Genomic DNA, 20,927 nt, shown 5'->3' with positions numbered 1-20,927 from the left:
CTCATCTACATGTAAATGTCGTGGTGAATAGGCGTCAGTTTCCTTGCACAGCACTGAAAGCTGCTGCAACGCTTGTGTCTTCCAGTTGTAGCTGCATCTACCGTTAGACGTGCATCTTGCTACCTCTAGCGGCGGCGAACGGCTATTACACATCTAACACAGCAGGACCAGCAGAAAGCACTACAACCTCCTTAGAGTAAGTATACAAGTTTTAAATGGACTGCGGGTTGAAAAAACTCTAAAATCCACATTTTCTGTTTTCTCAAATCTGATTTTTTTTTTTTTTTTTACGTGCAATACAATAATACAAACCATTCACCATGTGCTTTTATGGCAGGTCAGCCGTGCAGGAGTTTACCTGTGTACTGTATGTCAGAGACACAGGTTGTAGAACGTGAGGTTTTTGACCTCGTTTCGCTTTCAGCTTTCATGTCAAAGGTTGAGGTTACTCTCTAATTGTTTGGTCAAAAATAATTGTGACATAAAAAATTTAAAAAAAAAAATCAAAATAAGCATAAAATGGCGGACCCCCTGCAGTGCCTCCGCGGACGACGTAGGAGTCGCGGACCCCCTTTTGAAGACCATTACTGCACTGTAAATGGAATAGAAAAAAACACTCCACAAAATCAGTTCTTTGGACCAGAACAAATGAAAAGGAAAATAAGAAAAGAAGCTGGAAGGACTTTAATTCGATTTCTTTAATCAAGCAAACATACAAAATGACATTATAATTTACAGTATATTTTTTGATAAATCATCCCAACTCTTTCATACAGTACACGGTCGGTTATTCAATCAGCTTATTTATTTGTCTGATGTCCTTTTATGAGTCGGTACCGTTGTTTGCATTCAGGTAGGAGCTTGAAGTGGTCAAATCCCAGTCAGCAGATCAGGAAAATTATTCCCCTTTCACACAGATTTGCTTGATAGTTTGTGTGTAGTTTGTGCTTGAATGTTACTCCTCTTACCAGATGCCATCTATTAAGCATTCAGAATATCTAGTGCGTATCCGTGAATGCTTGTCAGGTCAGTGACTCATTCATTTTACGAAACAACATTTCCCTAGAGAAGTCGATATAATTAAACATCCTCATTTCAAAAAACAAAAAACACCCAGTCATACAGTTTTGATTATCGAGGAGGTGCCACTAGAGCGCAGCATGTAGCCGAAGATCTGGGTGAGAGATCTTTAAGAACTGCAGAATTTCTTCCCTCGTCTTCAAAATTCAAAATTATGTTTCCATTCACAGCAAACCACACTAAAAAGAAACAATCTACACTATTTCAAAGAGAAAATAAAAAATGAGCAAGCCTATAAACTCCCGAAGGCAATTGCAATATGCAATATTTGGGCCTCATTTATCAACATATATGTAAAATGTAAAATACTGCCTTCAGTAGCACATTTGGGATGTCATAGAAATGCTTGGTTTACTTGTTCAACCTCCAATATCAGCGCTTAATGAAGAAATGGTGGCAAAAAAAAGAGTCAGAAATATTTGTTTCCCCACAAATTTGCTCTGGTTTATAGATAAGGGAAGTTATTATAGTTAAGATACGTTATTGTTGGCATACAAGGGACTCACTTGTGTCACTTTTAAAAGTGTGTGTCCCCAGAAAAATAAGTTTGGAACAACTCTGGTCTGAACGAAACATTTTCAGCGCGATGATGTTTAAATCCTTTCATGGTCTCATCTTTTATATGTTAACGAGCTGATTTCTCACTGCTGCTGACTCTCCCAGGAGTTATAGCAAAAAGGAAAATGTCATTCAAAAGGCACTTTCTGATAATCACTCACATTATACAACAAAGTATCACTCACACTAACCCCTTTAAGACACACAATCCAGAAAAGGGACTTAGGGGCCTGCTCGGCCTGTGCATATTAGCGAGTTTCTTGCATATGCAATATCTGAAGACTGTTCCCCAACAATAGACAATTAAAGGCTCCCAAACCCCCATGTACAGATTAAGCGGAGATATGTCTCTGTACATGTGCAAGCGTGCAACTTCCGGTAAGCCTGTTTGAAATTAAAAAATAAATGAGATAGTCTGAAATGAATCTTTTAAACGATCTGATCCCTGCGCTCTCTCACCCACCCTAACAAAACACAAAACCGAAAGCAAAAGTCAGGCCGATCATTAGTTCTCCACGGCCTGGGGATTATTGGCTCCGTTATCGCTGCTTATCAGCACCCTTTGGACCTTGAGAATGTGTGACTACTCCACACAATAGCACTTATCACTATACCCCTGTGAGATGTCTTGCTGTGATCCACCAGCAGATGTGAACAAAATTCACTATCTATTTTTCTTTGTTCTCCTTTCTTGGGAGGGATAATCCATTATTTTATCAAGAGGACAATTACAAACAAAAAAACACAGAATTTCGACAGGGGTTCACGCGTTCCTACTCCACTGTGAATTTGCTGTGGATTTTGATTTCTCTCAACAGCTTTGCTAGTGATGTATGTGTTGGATCTGGGGTTCCACAAGGAGCAGTTATAGGGCCCCTCGTAATCCGTGCCCTGCAGGGAACTGATGATGGTCAGCCAGCCCCCCGCCTCCACGCGCTTACTTGTCTTGGTCTTCACAGAGTCTCCCGTCAGCCTGGTGGTGCCGTGGAACCAGTGTACCTCGCCGTCCGGGTGCACGCCCGTAAAGTTGCAGCTGGGGCCCTCGGGAGTCAAGGCGGCGTCAACATCAGCGTAACACTCTGAGCCCGAGACAGCGAGAAGAGGGATTTCAAGATTAAAATCACAATGGAGGTATATGTACACATACATTACAGATTATTAAATTAATTCAATAGTCTCCCCAAGATATCATCAACATTTATAATTTCTGTTGGTATAAGTGCAAGACTCTGACCTTTCAACTCCACCATCATTTGCTCCCATGTAGGACTCTGATTGGAGCGCAGCTGGCACGTGTAGGTGTTGGACGGCCCACTCTCCAGAGGCTGTATTTTGTAAAAGGTGAGAGACAACTGTCCCCACCTGTAGCTGCAACTGAAGCCCCTCGTCTCGTCGCCGCCGTGTTCGTTCAGGTTCTTTCCGTCGAACTGGCACAGGAGCTGGTTGTTGCGGATCCAGGAGAAACTTTTGATGGTCAGGCTGTCCTGGGAGGAGGAGACGTTGCAGTGCAGCGTCACCTGCTGGTCACACTCCGCTGTCACCACCTTGCTCACCTCCAGCCTCACCGGCTTTGTGAACAGGGCTGCCCACCCGTACACTGGTTAGCAACTGAGCACAAAGGTCTGATTTTGCACAAGAATGTTATGATGTCATGTGCATGTTCTGACACGCTGTCCAGAAACAGCACCCTTGCGAATGAGTAGTTTTACGTACCATGCACTGGAAGAACTGTCCCGGCAATAAGGCAAAGCACAATTTGCAATGTTCGCCAACCCATTCTTGGTATAGGACCATTTGCCTACAACATGGACATAATACATTTCCCATTAAGGTTTGGTCAGCTTTGAGTTTTGAGTTTTGGTAAAACCGCGCTGTGCCGGTTGAGTCCTACCTCTGTGATGGCTGCTTGTGTTCGGCTCCTTTCCTGAGTTTTCTACTGCGGATCTCTTCTGGGTTCCAGCTCCTCCTTCATGACTCAAGCCTTTGCTTCCGGAGAGTGCAGGAGGTTTAATGATTACAGAGACACAGCGAGCTGATGTTTTCTGGGTGGTGGGTATTTCCCCACTATGTCAATCTGAGAGACAAAGGAGTGAAAGGGTGTGTGTGAGTGTGTGTGTGAGAGAGAGAGAGGGAGAGAGAGAGAGAGAGAGAGAGAGAGAGAGAGAGAGAGAGAGTGAGAGAGTGAAAGAGAAAGGCATAAAGAGCTGCTACAAATGGAGACTTTGTATGGTCCTTTTGCTTGATGTGGTGGACTCTTCCAACCCGATACGTTCCAACTTGCTGTGAGATCATCGCAAGCCTTTTGATGCATTATTCCATCATGTCACCAGCCAAATGGAAATTCCGTATTCCCCTTGTTTGTTTGGTGTCTCTCACCGAGATAGATACTACTTACTTACTATATTCATCCCGGGGGTATATTGCAGTGTTGCAGCAGGTCACATCAAGAAGAAGAATCTTTAATTGTCACGCAACACACAACAATACAACACAAGCATACCGAACACATGCACATGCTTTGGAGGGTGGCCGGTGAAATCTGGCCTCTGCATTTAACCCATCCTGGCTTGTCCTTCCTCCGGGGGAGCAGCCAGGAGCAGTGGGCAGCATTTGACGCGCCATATGTTCATCGCAGGTCAGAAAAAAAATAAAATTAAGATAAAAGCCACATGTCACGTGATCAAAGCGTTATCATCAAAGCGTTATCCGCTTTTCTTTTTAAATGGAAAACAATTCAGCTGCTGTCGTTTTCCACCATTTGCTATCGGGAAGATGTGACAGTGTGTGTTCAGTTTATTGTGTCAGATCAGCTTTTTGACACATCACACAAAGACCTGCAAGGTTCGCTGGAGATAAGAACACACAAATACAACGTGTGCAAACACATAACCGTGAGACATGTTATTCACATCTGTGCATACACACAGCTTGTATAGACACATGCACACAACACACACATACACACACAAAGATAAACAACTCCCTCATATCTCACTGTCTTCCAAAAACAAAATAAAAATAGTTTGAAAGATTTATCACACCCCCAAAATCCCGTACTCAACCTAACGTGAGCCTCAGATTTACTCCCAGCGCTGCATCCCGTCGGACGCCATCCAGGCCTGGTAAGCGGCTGAAGGGCTTCACCGGCCATTAATTACTTTTTGAGAGTAATTCCAGTTGGGTTTGGATCCCACTCCCGTAGAGATTAGTGCGGTGGATTTGAAAATGGGGGGCCAATGGACTCTTGGGTCAAAGGAAGTCTGTCTAGCCTTTCAAGTTGATGTTTCAGGCAGGTTTCAGTCATTCCCCAAGAACAGGTTTAACTTATATTTTGTTTAAAGCTTTCATGAGTGAGAATTTTCCCGCTTAAAACCCCCCTAAAAATAGCTATAATAACCAACCTAAATCAGTGTAAATCTGCTCTTGTGTTGCAAGATCAAAATTGGTACTGGTTCATCAGTTCCAGCTAGAATAGCAGCTCTGTGTTCATCACAATGAACTGAAAGTGAGAACTATTAGTAGGTCATATTAAAAACATAATGCTCCCAAACCCAGCTTTTGGCCTCGCTTAAAGAAGAAAGTTTTAAAGTATATTCAATGTTCCGGTAATCGAGGAAGACAAAATAGTCTCAGGTCAGAGCCTAGTCATGAAACGAACAGTCTTGTTATCAAAGGTAGTCGGCGTGAAAACTGTCAGTAGATTCGTTGAACCAGGTATGTAAACCGGATAACCATTTACTGTCAGACGACATAAAACAGACAACCACGCACTTGGATAGTGGGCTTATCTTTACATGTCGTACAAGACGGACAGCGTTGTGGGTCTTTTGACGTAATCTTATGCACCACCACTTCTAGTCTTCATAGGAATAATACTCGAGTTCTGACTGGAAAGACAGGAATTTGTGAGTGGTCATTTCTCCTTTTAAGCAAAAGCCCAAAAGTCCAGGTTTTGCCTTCTTTGGAATTGTAGTTCAAAGTAATTTTACTCTATAAACAAGTGATTGATAACTTGACATTCAGAAGGTGCTAAAGTTTTGGCTAATACCAGTCGATAAACAAAATGATTGTTATTATTATTATTATTATTATTATTGTTTATAGTCAGATTTAATTATTATTATTCTCCTTGGCATATTTCGGGCTAAAAGTGTCTGGCCTACGACAACTGGGAGGTCTCAGACATCTTCTGGTTCAAGTTTGATCCATCCATTGATCTTCATTTGGAGCAGGAATTAGTGAAAAAAACGCTTTCGGAAGAACCAAAATTTACCGGAAGTTTCAGAACGTTCGCTCATCGCCGATACGCCTAGTTCTACAACTTCTGGTCGGGTGGTGGAACAAGTTGAGTTTGCGGAGCGGGACGCTTTGTGACATCACCATCCAATTCGTTATTATGTGCAGGTTGTGGCTCTGGGGGGGCATTCGCACCATTCAAAGTGTGTGGTGTACACTCCATACTCATACACTCCATACATAGTATCTACTTTGGGTGGAGACGACCTGACACAACACCTGGCCCTTTGTTCGATTTTTTATAATCTTTTTATTTTATCTCTTTTGCCCTTTTTGTAAATTAATGTCTTCTATTCGTATCTAACCAAGTGTTCGATGTGGTGTTGTGTCCCTCCTAATTTTGCAGCATTCGAGCCAGTTGTAACATACAGACTGAAGTTGCCGATGATGCGTTCCATGGGACTCGGAAAATTGTCATGCGTGTTAGTAGTAATTCTGCGTGTCACGAGGACACAGAAAAATATAATTAGTCACAGAGAGTCGTCACCATGTCATTAAGTCACTCTCTCATTGTTGCCCCATATGGCACACAAGGGAAAATAAGACATGAACTCCCGAAATATAAGCAGTTTATTAACTGTCCGAGCAGAGAGGAGAACACAGTGGATCAGTGCTACACCACTGTCTACAACTGGTAACACAGTCTGCATCACACTGAGACGCCATATATCAACCTTGGAGTGCAGCTCTTCCCACAGGCACCACTATGAGTTACAACAATGACAAGACTTGGTTTATAGGCAAATGTAAACGTTTGAAAAATTAGGAGGCATTTAACAGTGGCGACAGGGAAGAGAATAACCCCCCCTATTGGCTGTCGCCCAGTGCCCAACGCTGCTCATTTCCATTAAGTTGTACCCTGCTCAACCTTCCTTGTCGCCGTGAAACTGTAAGCTCAGCCTGTCACTTTGCAGCGCATGTATTTTGGCGGTTTGAGACTATCGTAATGAGGAAGCAAAAGAAAATAAAGAAGCTGTGGGCAGAAGTCCATCCTGCGATCCATGTGAACTCGGAAATTTGTGATAGGTGTTGGAAGAAAAGTGATGCTATGTTTCACAGAACTGTAATTCGGAACTACCACGACTAACCTGGACCCTGTGTTTTGCTGCCTGCAGCTATATTTATAATTATTATTATTCTCATCATTATTATTATTATCAATAATAATAATAATAATAATAATAATAATAATAATAATAATAATAAGTAGCTGTGATTTTGTGAAATTATTGTAGGAAAAAACTGAAACTATAACTTTATTTTTATTAACTAACTCATAAAGCTAAAATAGTACTTTTTCCTGCCAAAATATATTCAAAATGTCCCTGTAAATGTCTCTGTGAATACATGTATTTACATTTATGTCATATATCATAATTTTCTTACCGGTGTGTCAACAGGCATTACCTAAAATTATGCCTCAGTTATTCACTCGCATGAGTCTGCTAAAATTCTGAGTAAGTGAGAGCATTCCACAAAGTGTGTCCAGAAAGATTCACTGGAGGCATCATTCTGGACACTCCCATCACACTCTTGAACTTCCATGGAGTTCCGTGGAAGTTCCAGCAGCGTTCTTCCAGCTAAAAGGAGAACAAGGTTTTTTGAAGCTCTTGTTCGGCGTTGTCTTTACTTCTAAGATTAAAAATCAAAGAACTTTTGTCGAGACAGACGTGTCTCTTCAGACACCTGTCCCTCAAGGTGTCTGCAAGGGTGCCGCAGGTGTTGTTTAGATAGAACGGGACTTTATGGCGTTACAGGAACAACTTAGTGGGTTTCCGCCAGACAATATAGGCTCGCTTTGTTTCCAATGGAGAAAATGCAAAAAGGAGCTGTGTGTATATGGATGCTGAGCATTATCATTCCTGTCACAGTCTTTGTTTGTGGCGTTGTTTATTCACAAACCGAAAGGACTATTCAGTGGCTCTGCCCGCTGCATTTGAAACACTTGGGACTTTTATCCGATGCACGAACTGCTATTCCCAGCACTGCTTGGCTTATACTCTGTGGGACGTTCCCAGAGGGCAAATACCATTAACATGCGTCAGACGCAAGCCTCTATTATGCAGGTCTGTTTACACAGGCCCAAAACATTTTTACTTTCCCCATTTATTTTTATTCACTTTGTACGCAACCTGTCCAGCTATTGTCATCCATTCAGTCTTCATTGAACTTGTCATGTCCAAAGAGCCTTTCCTACGCAGCATTTCCAAATGAATAGTACTTGAAAATCATGATTAGAGTCTAGTTAAATCCAGTTTAAAAACACTGCCATGCCACTGTCTACATATTACTTTCATGTTTCAGATTACATTCATGAGGGTTTTTCTCGACTTTTTAAATATAATAAAAGAGGAAAGGAGGGCATGAGGGGTTTTCCAACATATGTCTTGTGCCACTGAAAGAAACCATTGAAAGAATGCTGTTCCTCTTTCACTTTTACCAAGATATTGGCAAGGGCCAAATTGTGATGGTTTGACAACTGGGTAGCATCTCTCATAGCATCTCCAAAATGGCAGGTCTTGTGGGGTGTTCCTGGTATGCAGTGGTTAGTACCTACAAAAAGTGGTCCAAGGAAGGAAAACTGGTGAACTAGCAACAGGGTCATCGGTGTCCATGGGCTCAGTGATGCGTATAGGGAGAGAAATCTAGCCCGTCTGGTCCCATACCACAGAACAGCTACTGTAGCACAACTTGCTGAAAAGGTTAATGCTGCTATGATAGAAAGGTGTCAGAACACACAGTGCATCACAGCTTGCTGTGTATGGGGCTGCGTAGCCACAGACCGGTCAGTTGCCCATGATGACCCCTGTCCACCACAGAAAGTGCCTACAATGGGCACATGAGGATCAGAACTGGACCATGGAGCAATGGAAGAAGGTGTCCTGGTCTGATGAATCATGTTTTCTACATCATGTGGCTGGCCGGGGTTAGGGTCCAACCCAATCGCTGGAACAACAAGCCTGATCCATCTTGGCCCTACCTCCCCACTTACAGGACTTAAAGGATCTGCTGCTAATGTCTTGGTGCCAGATACTACAGGACACCTTCAGAGGTCTTGTGGAGTCTGTGTCTTGACGGGTCAGCGCTGTTTTAGCGGCACAGCGCTGTTTTAGCGGCACAAGGGGGACCTACACAATATTAGCGGTTATTAGTGGTGGTTTTCATGTTGTGGCTCATTGGTGTATATATACGTATATTCGATAGATATATATACACACACACTGTATATACCGTGCCAGTCAAAAATAATACTAATAATATATATACTGTATATACAGTATATATATATACACACTGTACATATATACTGTATATATATATATATATATATATACATACACACAGTATATATATAATATATCTCTGTATCTATATATATTATTAGTATTATTTTTGACTGGTATTGTATATACAGCGTGTGTGTGTGTGTGTGTGTGTGTGTGTGTGTGTGTGTGTGTGTGTGTGTGTGTGTGTGTGTGTGTGTGTGTGTGTTGTGAGGGTGTGTGAGTGTGTGTGCTATATACTGTAATTAGAGTACATACTGTATATCTCATATTAACTATATACTGTATATTGAGCCCAAGGCTACAATGTCAAAACTGACAGCAGAGCCGCATTTGCTTTTATTGCAGCACTTTGAGAGTCGTGCCTTCTGCTGAGAGCGATTCCCTGTTCTTCTTGGGTGTCGGGGGCTGTTAATGGGCACACAAAATCCAGGGGTGCTGCACGTTTCAGAACCCCCTACTTTGGTTTTTCATTTGTTCATTTTTCCCAGGAACAAAAGTAAGAATTAGTATGAAAATGGTGTTCATGCGTTCCATTGACTCTATGGTGCAAGTGGACAAACTCATTGAGGTCACTTTTTATTATCTGACGTGGTTGACATTGATTGATTTATCTGCGTTCATAGTGAAAACACAGAGACAAACATCGACTCTCTATTGCATGTCTCAGCATGATTTAATGGTTTCTATAATCTCTATTTACTTAACAATGTGGGTTCAGTACACAGTAGATTTACTGATAAAAGCCTCACACCAACTGCACAGAATCCCTCTAACTCTTTTCTGACTCGCCCACGCAATGATCGTCTATGTCTTCTACCTGAGCCTTTGAGGCCACTGTCTTTTTTACAAATGAATGATTCACATTTATAAGCGATTCAAAGAGCATTGCCAAACTCCTTACACTGCCTCCTGCCCCCTATCACTGGCCATAAACGCTGCCGTCTCACAGCAAACGCTGTGTCATGACTCACTGGGTTTATGGGAGGGTCAGAGAGCACCATGAAGGTCTACAATTAATTATTGTTCCATTATTTTACATTACACACTTTTATGTGTGTAGTTATATGTAGCGTCTACGCTACATTTGAAGTTAATTCTTCCTACATTCAAGCAAAGTCCCATCAGTGCCTTAACACCTGATCAATACTGATCAGACCCTTAAGAGAACAGATTTCCTTAGAGTCTCTTCAGATCTTTGTCTGGGAATCTTAGGGAAAGTCCTTTGGCGCATGCTCGATATTGTATCACATCATGGGCAATTTTGAACACCTGTTTTATTCCCCATGATATCAGGAATATGTGGCAGACTAACAACTGTCTTGGCAGTGGTAGCCCTGCTATATGCTCACAGATTATTGATTCACCTTATCGATCACAGGGGTGTGATGTTTTGATGACGTGTTATGTGTGCGAGTGGCCACCGTGACTGCTGCATTCACATGGAACACGAGAGACAGCCAAACGGAAGTCATGTTAGTGGACGACAGCATGACGGCAGGCCCGGCAGAAACACCGGCAACATAAATGTTACATGGCATTTGCCGTGCAAAGTTGAAATATTTTAACTTTTTGTCGCTCTCCACACTGGAATACAGCCGGATGTTACGTGGGCGATGAGCCATCTCTATTGTGCCATGTCTGCTGCGGCTGCCTGCTGGTCCGGAGTTTCACACTCCAGTGATGGAGCCGGTAGATGCTGTCTTCTCTGGAATATCACACTTAAATGGCTTAATATATATATATATAAAAGTTGTTGTTTTTTTATTTGGTGTTTACTTTATTTAGTTTGGTGCTATAGTGAGGAAGCAGATGGAGGGTTTGGACAGTGCGTGAGTGGCGCAGATGGTCTGGTGATTAAGTTACGTCTCTGGGTTATTACTTATATAATAATATAATTAAATATGAACAATTAATGCTGGTAATAAAAGAAGAGCTTTTATTGCCAGTCGGCCTGCACGATATGAGGAAAATCTGCAATGTGCCATAACATTTTAAATATTGCGATAACTATGACTTAAATATATATGATATGAATATATGATAAATAAACAAATATTGAAGTGTGCATTAGCTATACAATTCTTATGTCTTTCTGCTTTAATAGGTACACTGCTAACATAGACCCCAAACATTGAATAGCCTATGCACAGTGAATAAAGAAATTTAATAAATCATTTCGAACACGCTTTTACTGAACAAATTGCACATGAATACCCAACAAATTAAACAGAACATTAATTTAAATGAGACATTATAAATATAAGAAATTAACGTTAAATTTTCCCTTTAAAATATTTTCTTCTAAACTCAGAAAAACACCCTTTGAAATCGAAAAATGTATGGGGGAAACACTAATCACAGTTTTCGGAGTCCTGTGAACGCAGCATCACTTCCTGCTTTTAGAGCGCTTTCAACCAGAGAGCCATTTGTCCGCGTCTTCTAACAGAGAACGAGTCCACTAGACTAGTTAATTGATCGTGGATGGCGTCGCTTTCTCAGACGGATTAAACAATCTAAATAAAAACACCCATTTTATCTAATAAAATGCCTGTCGCATATGTTATAGGTCTCACTAGAGGCCGGTGCTGTCAAATTACATGTGACGCCCCATGATCACGCCTCTGATCCGGAAATGCTGACTAAAATCACACACGGGGGCGACATTATGCGGCCTTTGTTTGGTTCAGCGTAAAAAAAGGCAAAGCTGCGACACTGACGCCTCTTCTTTACGGTAGCATTGCGGGATCTATGTATGAAAGCAGCTCTACATTCTCAACGGTCTCATCTCCAAAGTAGAAATTCACTTTCATCTTATTTTTTAGGGAGTCGCCAGAAGCATCCTCCAAGTGTTATAATCGGCTTCTGCATCGTGACTGTCCCAACTTGCCAGCATCTGTGATTCATCGGCTCATCAAACTAGGTTGTTTTTCCCTGTAACCAGCCCAACGTCTTAAACTGGGTAATAAGCATTCAGTCGGCCGTAATCCCCCTTGTAATCTCTGTAGGAGAGAGCAACTCAGGGACTCCCGTTGTCTTTCTATGGACGGCAAACGTCGGGCATATTTAGGTGTGTATCCCACGCCTAATGTGGGCTCAGAAATCTTGTCAGCAGCCTCTTGGGGATGACAAATTCATGTTTGAGTAGAGGATTTACCCCCCCGCCCCCCCGCTACGAGGGGATCATAGACAGTTTTTTGTTTTTTTTCCTGTAGAATCAGAAAGCTAATCTTGCTCAGTAGCTTGGCTCCCCTCGTGGCAGTTGTAGAGCCAAAACCCAATCTAGGAGCCAATGTTTGCTAATGCGACGGATTAGACGCATCTGTTCATTTGTACTTTGTGGTTGGGGAATGGTGCGAGGTGTGAATTCACGGGGTCATCGTGGCCACACAGAGCCTTTCGTTCCCCGGTGAAATCACGGTTTGGGAGTTGTTTCGCAATGGAGTGATTAAAGGTTTTCCTTTTTTAAGCTTCTGCAGAAGACGGACGACTCTGCGTGATTAACTACGCTCGCATATCCACTTCGCGAAAAATTGCGATTGACAGTTCTCGTTGTCGAGAGATTTCAACTGACTGTTGTGTCCTTAATTGTGACAACAGAGTGATTATGGCAAAGAGGGAATCTGAAATCTTCATCTCCCTCGTGAAGAAGCATCCATGTTTGGCGGTGAGAAGGCTTTACTGTATGTTTGACAGCACTCTGCTGCTATCTGTGCAGCCTCTTTCAAACTTTAGTTGCAATTAAACCCAGAGGAGCTTGGAGTCCAGATTGAGCCTGTAACGGTGCATTCAAAGTCTGTTGTATGACAGCGTGTACGCAACCCGGATCTCCACCTCGTCTGATGATGTTCGATATTTGAACTCTAACATGAAATTTAAAATGAATCTGGGATTGGGACAAACATCTCAGTAGCAACAACATATGAGCACCATTACTGCGATACTGCAAGTAACATTGTAGCTACTTGTCCGAGTATACAAGCAAACTACAGTAAACCATGTGGTTTCTACTCGTTTGTGAAGAGCATCTAACCTAGATTGGGAGATATGCAGGCAAAGGTTAACTCCAACATAAGGCTGGTGGGGGACACCATGCCCATTCATCCCACCATAAATGATCTCCTTATGTAATCGAATGTTTTCAAAGGCAAGCAGAAAATTCCATCATCAAACGCCTGCTGCGTCTTCCTTCTCCCTTCCCCAATCTCTGCTTATGTCATGACTATCTATCTTTGAGCTTGCACTGTTTAGAGGTATTGTGCTGATTTAGTGGATTCCAGGCCACGGAATTTTGAGGAGAAGCATGCGTGGCGCTATTATTTGCCAGAGGCCGTAGGGACTCTAATCTAGCAGCGATGAGAAACGGTTGTGTGTATTTGTGTTGTCCACATTGGTGTGTTTCGAATGGGAGAGGTTCTTTTGATGCTGAAAAGCAGGAATTTAAAGAAATGAGCATGGAATTAAGTAACGACGTTTGCAATTCACAGCGTTAAATAAATAATGAGCGCTAAGGGAACAATCTTCCACCTTTTGATCCTCCGTGAAATCCACTGTCTTTTCCTCCCCTGGAAGGATGTGAGTATCAGTATCAGTATCAAATAACCCAACATGGGGAAAAAAACCCACCGGCTGTAATCACCACTATTAACTTCAGCACTCCCGGCTTTCCAAAACGTCTGCCATTGGCAGACATAAGTGTCTTGAGTACTACACACATTTATTCCATGAATGGCCCGTTAGGGAATTAAACCCTCCACCCCGATGGGTTTACTGCCATGCTGAAATCGCCGGGCTACACGACCATCACTGAGAACACTGCATAATGGTGAGTGCCCCGAAATGTCAAGGGACAAAGAGTCTCATATGTCAAACCCCCCCGCCAGACCGTTAGCCTTCATTGATGTCCCCTATAAAGGCATTACCCTTCATAAACGATAGTTCCGTCCATTAGAGGCTCTGCCTTTAATGAGCGATTTCACCGGCAGCTGGAAACAGCCTCTATCAGTGTTTCTCAGACCTCTGAGCCCTGGTGACTGATGGCTTTCTCCCCTGGGGGCTGAAGGCGCAAAGAAGTCGTCTACAACCATTTAGGTCAGCGACGCATAAATACGCCAGCACAGACAACAATTATGTACCCCCGCAACAGCTAGTCCCGTTGGGTTTGAAGTGTTAAGAGTTGTTGTTGGGGTCCTCGAGGGGGCAGGGATTGAAATGGGATCATGAATGAAGGATAATTTCACTCACCCAGTCAAAATGTAATTTATTTATATATTTTACGCTTGGTTGGTTTTACTGATAGCTACCGGCCAAGATCATCCTTGGCCTGTCTGGAAAAACACTGGACCGCCTGCAGGTCGGCGAAGGACGCTGCGAGGTGTCCATGAAGAAATGAAAAATAACAACTTGCGATGCACGCGTGTGTGACGAATCCCGAACCATGGAACACATCATGAGATGCAGGCAAGCTCCACAATGCACCGGGGATGACCTGGCCGAATGCCGCTGTGCTCACCTGCACCAACCACTGGCCAAATTTCAGATTCTGAGCACCAGGTTTACAGTATGTACATGAGAAAAATTTGCCCTTGTGATCTACCTGAGTTTCTCTCTGTACTGGACGGGAGAGTGGCTGCAAATATTACTGGAACAGGGGAAGTGATGCAACAAGCATCACTTTTCAGCAACCCCTAAATCAGGCCAGAGTTCCTATGGAAGCCACGCCGGCATGGGCAAAGCCGTACATAGCATCTTCGATCTAATGCCTACCAAAAGAAGATTGTTCCGGATACCGTTTCCATCAGGCAAATTTGTGTGGCAATTACAGTCAAACAGAGTGCTAATCTCGTGATCAGTCAAGTCTGCCAATGCATATTTTCAGTTTATGTTATATCTCCCTACACAGCTTTAAATGTTGAAGCAAGAAGCATTATTGGCAGTCAGATGGTGTATTGCTTCTATAACAAAAATGACTTTTTCCCTCGCCCAGCAATGTTTGAGCTGTTCCCAAGGTGAGTGAGTGAGGCAGAGGCGGAGAGAGTAAAACGAAGGCAATCAAGTGAAATCCAATCTGTAGCAAGAGCATTTCCCGGTAGAAGAAAGCTCTGTGTTCTCCAAGCTCAATATGTAGATCAAAGCAAGAAGGAAGAAGGAATTTGTTTTCAGACTTGGCAAATGGCCAAACTCTACACTCTTAAGATTACATTTATTTATCAAAGGGTGATCTGGGAATTAATCTGGTTATTTCCTTAACATCATTTGACATTGAAGGCATACAATTTGACTATGGATCGGTTGAACCAAGAACATTGGTTGAATGGGATTCAATAGTACACTGAGGCTGAGACAGAGGCTTGGAGAGTTTGAGAAGTTTGAGGCTTTGGGATGTACTCAGACGCTTAATTTTAATCTTTTAGCGACAAAACATTCAAGACAACTACTTTAAGCGGACTAATCTATACATGTTATCTCACGAGAACCTTATTTATTTATTTTTTCAGGCATCTTCTTGACAACATATTTTTTTGTTTTGATGAGCAGCAATTATCAGATTTGATTTAAAACAACTTTTTGTAGTTGCAGGAAATCCAAAGTGTAATGCATGCTACAGCAGGTAGCGCAAATTCCTGTTTCTATTCTCTTATTTTGGTATGGATGTAGCCCAAAGAGCTGATTTCAGAATTGTTAAACAGAGAATAACGCCCTGGAAAATCTGATAAAATGCACAGACTGACAATATTGTCAGCTCCCTGTATTTGAAAAGGAGAATTAACATTTTTTAAGGCTTAAGATCTGCCTTTAGGCATAGTGAGAAGTTGGAGCAGAGTGATAACTGTTCATATCAAAAGAGTGAGGTTGCACTATGATCAGTTATAAATGATGGGAAAACACATTTTCATAAGGCCCAGGTTGAAAAATATCCCATTCTAGTGACCTGTCCTGATTGAAATGACAGTTCTTACTACACAGCACAGGTGTCAAAACAGGTTTCAATTGAGTGGTTGCCAAAATGGCGTGTCAGTCATCGTTCAGATCAGCCATCTCACACTCAGCTAGCACCAGGTGAAAATGAACCAATAGACTGTTCAAAACGGACTGCTTCGTGTGAATCGAAACTTTCACACCAATTCTCGAGCCTATGCACGGCAAAAACGTATCTTGTCTACTGGTTTCTCCCTCGGGGCTTGTGCACATACTTCCACTTACTGTGATGAATGGGTGGATCATTTAGCGGTGGTCACCCGTAACTCACTCACAATTGACAGGGCATGATTGTTTGGTGAGGCACAGTGCGGTAGTTTCTAGCAGTTGGGGCTTGGTAAGCGTACTTTTTTTTTTTTGCATATTAATGTAACTTATCTTTTAATTAGTCTCAAACCCATTTTCTCATCATACACAAGTGAAAATACACAATTAAAACATATATAAATGGTTATAAACAAAGCGCTTTGGTTTATGAGTCATCATCTAGAAATGTGTGTATTGAGAAGAGAATATATACAGTAAGTGTTGATGTGCAGCCCGCCACACTATATTACTAACACTGCAACAACGTAACGTAACTATTTGCCCTACAACAACAAAAGACTAACATTGCCCTACATATAACTAACCTATTTACTGTAATTTATGTGAAATTGGACATATTTGCAATACTTCTAATATATTTCACCATGGTTTCATGTTGTATATTCAGCCAAATGAATTCTAAGAGCAGCTTGCATGTATCTTCTTCTTCTTCTTCTTCTTCTTTTTCTTTGGGCTGCTCCCGTTAAGGGTCACCACAGCGGATCATCTGCCTCCAATACCTTCTGTTCTGCTCATCTTCCTCCCTTACACCAACCGCCTGCATGTCCTCCCTCACCACATCCATAAACCTTCTCTTTGGCCTTCCTCTTTTCCTCTTGCCTGGCAGCTCCATCCTCAGCGTCCTTCTCCCAATGTAACTCTCATCTCTCCTACACACGTGTCCAAACCATCTCAATCTGGCCTCTCTCACTTTTCCTCCAAACTGTCCAACCTGAGCTGTCCCTCTAATGTACTCATTGTTAATCCTGTCCATCCTTGTCACCCCCAAAGAAAATCTCAACATCCTCAACTCTGCCACCTCCATTATAGCTGCTCTTACTACCGTCCTGTAGACCTTCCCCTTCACTCTTGCTGGAACCCTTCTGTCACAGATCACTCCGGACACTCTTCTCCACCCATTCCACCCTGCCTGTTTTCTCGACTAAAGAGAGAATCATGTATCTGTCCACTAAGATTGGAGAACAAAATTTGTTTGGGAAATGCTACATAGCATTTGCTACATAGCAATTGCTGAGTTCCCTAGTGTTAAGCGTGCAGAATGGAGTAGAATGATTTGAAAGAGATGTTCCTTATCATGGAAAATCAAGAGCAAGGGCAATAAATATAACCATGTATCTGTGTTTCAACTACTTAAATGTGCTAATTGACTGTGTTGTGTGAACAAATTACCATGCATATTGCATAGTGAATACTGTGATAGGCCGTCGGATAGGTTATTATAATTGAGTTGTACAGTATTTACCACTTAAATGTTAAGGGATTATGACATTTTTCAGTCTTGAATGGGTTAGAGTGTTGATCCTTTTGTGCATTTCTGATTTATATGAAACTTCTCAGACCATGATGGGAATGCAATAATAGTGGTGGGGTAACATTTGCTACCCTATGAATTATTTCTTCAAGTCAATACATATCTGGCCTGTAGGTTGCCAGTTAGCAACACCCAGAACCTTGACCCCGGAACAATGATGAACAAAGGACACCATGTATTGTTTGAGTCCTCTATTCCCGCATACTACTATTTGAACAGTTGACATGGATATTTGCTTTTGTGGAGGAATTTCCTTCTCTCCACTTCCTCCTCCTGTGTCTTACTCACCGAGCACTCGATCTACCTTTGGATCAGGAAGTGTGCTGTTTATCCTCCAAAGCGACAAGAGAAACAGCTGATGGAAGAGTCAAAGGTGAGCCGCCTCTCACAGTCCAAGTTTATAGCCCAGCTTCCTGTTTCTCGCCGTGCCGTGTTGTTTCTACTACCAGCGCAATTACAGCATGTTCCAGTTTCTTTTAAAAGCTATGCTGTCACAAGGTCCTCAAAAAGCCTGCAACACTTCCACGCTTTCTCTTCAGAAGCCATTTCTTAAAAGCAGTACCAAGCGCAGTAGAAGTTGCAAATTACACTTACTCTACTGTATATGATATTCAGGGGGGCTTCGGGGCCCCTGCCGCTGCTTGCAGGCGCCGTGACATAATACCGACCTTCTACACCAATGCCAATGGGGATAAGTCATGTACACTCATCGGTGAACATCACACACACACACACACACACACACACACACACACACACACACACACACACACACACACACACACACACACACACACACAGGCACACACACACACACACACACACACACACACACCCACACACACACACACACACACACACACACACACACACACACAGGCGGTTACATCACACACGCAAACACCATCACACCTGCTTGGAGTGCACCCCAGCACCCTCCTGGTTGCATTCCTCTCCTTTCTTCCCTCATTTGCTGCCATAATTATGACTAATTATATATTATTATTTGTAGCTCCAGTTTTCCTGGACCTAATTCACTGTTTTTCAATACATGTTGTCGTCCAATGTTTATGTTATTTGTTTCTATGTTTATTTGTTTCACCGTGGTGATTCTCCCCCTCTTGGAGTAATGATCAGTTGTTTATAGATCCAAACATGATAAATAGTTCTCCAAAGAGGGGGGATGGTGGTGGTCTCTCCATGACCAAAAACTGTGCTCAGGTCATCCTACAGGTCGTCCACAGGACAGAGTTATTGCAGCAGTTCTTGATGATTTAAGAATGAATAAAGAGTTGCATTGCAGGTTGAGAACTTGAACTCCACTTGCAGATTAACTCTGTCCTGGATGCGATGGCACAAATACTCTGTGTTGTATGCCCAGCATGCTGACAGCACAGATAAAAAAAACCCCAAAAAAACAGTACCAAGCGCAGTAGAAGTTGCAAATTACACTTACTCTATATGAAGTTAGAAAAGTGTTGGTTTGGAGAGTATTGCTTGTGGTGCCAGGGGAGTAGCGCTGTGGCAGTTTGGACCAAAACAAAGTCAACAGAAATGTCATTCTAATCCAGTTTTCGAAAGGTTTTCTCACAGGGCTTGGGGGCTTAATAAACGGATCTGCCACGGGAAAAGTTTGACGAAAAGTTTGCGCTCCCCAAGGACAAATAAAGAGCCCCCCCGAAAATAAATAGAATCACACGGCTCGTTGAAAGTTTGTAGCCCTGTTGTATAAAAGCAATTGAACTCGTCAAAACACTTGAAGCCTGAAGCAGCCAGGGAAAATTCTCCAACTAGTTCAAGAATCTTTATTGCTTTCTGTGATTTTGTAAGATAAAGGGATCCCATTGCAAGGCTTAATCTTCTTTTCTCTGTTTCCATTATTTTTCTACTTATCGTCCCAAGCAGACGTCAGTATCCGTATCAAACAGTGATGCAATTTTTTCTTGTTTAACGGTTATGTCATCAAATGGTAAACGCAATCCCCAGCATTGTTATGGTCACAATCAGCCCTTTCAATTTTAAAATCAACAAGAAGTCGATTCTACTACAGTATACAATTAATTTGCTTCTTACCTGTTACCCGGCTTCCCCTGAAGACTGTCGCATGACCAGTCGGTACACCAACCCTTGTACTCTGCTGAAAATAAAAAAATAAAAAATAATGTAGCTCTGCCAGCAATAGTTCTTCTTAGTCATTTCCTTTCTGGGAAGTGAAGTCTCTTACTTCCTGTATACAGCAGGGCAAGAGGCAATAGTCCCAGTGGTGTCAGACGCTGTGTCCTTCCTTCCTCGCTGGATGAATTATGAACTTGTGTACCGTGGTCGGCACTGGTCCATCTCCTGCCGTTGTTCAGTGGGAAGGGAGGCAATAATGTGTTCAGATTAAGATCACAGCTCTCTTAGCACACTGTGTGTCGTCCCACTGTGTTGACCAGTTGATTCCAGTCCTAAGCCCTCCACTTTCTTAGTTCTTGTGTTTGTCTGCATTGTTTCAAGGCCTTTTGCCTTTCCAGGGTTTGGTTGACATTGAGAGACCAATGATAACTTGCGATCAATTGGTCCAAACATTGTGTTGCATAAAATGTCTTCCCTTCAGCCCTTCAGCTCCTCCTAATTTAAATATATTCTAAGAAGATACACTTTGTCATTCCCTGAGGGCATATGGTGCTTCTGCGTTTAACCTGGGTGGCAGTAGACTGAAAACAAGACAGGACCGCCTTTGCAGCCCCGGTACCCATGCAATCATAGGAAGAAATCATTTTGTGGGGTATTCAGTACGCTCGGTTCAAATTCTTCTCTGAGGATTTTGAGATGGTATTTTTTCACAAGATCCCTTCTGGCTTTTAACCAATATGGCATCATTCATTATACAATCCATACAGTATACTAAGCGATTATATCACATCAGTATGGAAAAATTTGTATGTCATAAAATAATAGAACAGACAATTATATTGTGTATGGTATACCTGCAACACATCTCTAAAATTGTCCTTCTATGCTTCATATACAGTACGATAGTCAACAATAACTATAGGTGTGTTGGATTCTCAAACTTTTTGAATTGTGTTGGTTCCAAACCAGCCAGTGCC

At 42.3% G+C, this 20,927-nt stretch overlaps 1 protein-coding gene across 2 annotated transcripts; it reads right to left on the bottom strand.

Moving 5' to 3' along the window:
• Positions 1 to 451: 451 nt before the first annotated feature.
• Positions 452 to 19,954, bottom strand: LOC307229631 (uncharacterized protein). 2 transcript variants are annotated; one of them, XM_079999658.1, is made up of 6 exons: positions 19,909 to 19,954; positions 3,530 to 3,712; positions 3,352 to 3,436; positions 2,873 to 3,220; positions 2,580 to 2,717; positions 452 to 592 (listed from the first exon to the last, which is right to left on the bottom strand). In XM_079999658.1, exons 3-6 carry the CDS (start codon positions 3,413 to 3,415, stop codon positions 585 to 587), a joined length of 558 nt encoding a protein of 185 aa, XP_079855784.1. In that variant the 5' UTR covers positions 3,416 to 3,436; positions 3,530 to 3,712; positions 19,909 to 19,954; the 3' UTR covers positions 452 to 584. The 2 variants fall into 2 exon arrangements, with proteins under 2 accessions (XP_079855784.1, XP_079855783.1); XM_079999657.1 differs by lacking the exon at positions 452 to 592 and having other exon boundaries at positions 710 to 2,717.
• Positions 19,955 to 20,927: the final 973 nt, after the last annotated feature.

Source organism: Zeus faber (assembly GCF_960531495.2).
Source record: "Zeus faber genome assembly, chromosome: 4".
NCBI classification, from domain to species: Eukaryota; Metazoa; Chordata; class Actinopteri; order Zeiformes; family Zeidae; genus Zeus; species Zeus faber.
Note: the sequence above shows the minus strand (reverse complement) of the source record. Positions and strands in the feature narration are given on the sequence as shown.

Excerpts from the sequence above, each read along its gene's own strand:
- LOC307229631 (XM_079999657.1), bottom strand. The coding sequence starts at position 3,415 with ATGGGTTGGCGAACATTGCAAATTGTGCTTTGCCTTATTGCCGGGACA. Across the intron at positions 3,221-3,351 it reads GACAGTTCTTCCAGTGCATG|CCCTGTTCACAAAGCCGGTG; the intron begins GTACGTAAAACT and ends ACGGGTGGGCAG. Across the intron at positions 2,718-2,872 it reads AATGATGGTGGAGTTGAAAG|AGTGTTACGCTGATGTTGAC; the intron begins GTCAGAGTCTTG and ends TCTCGGGCTCAG.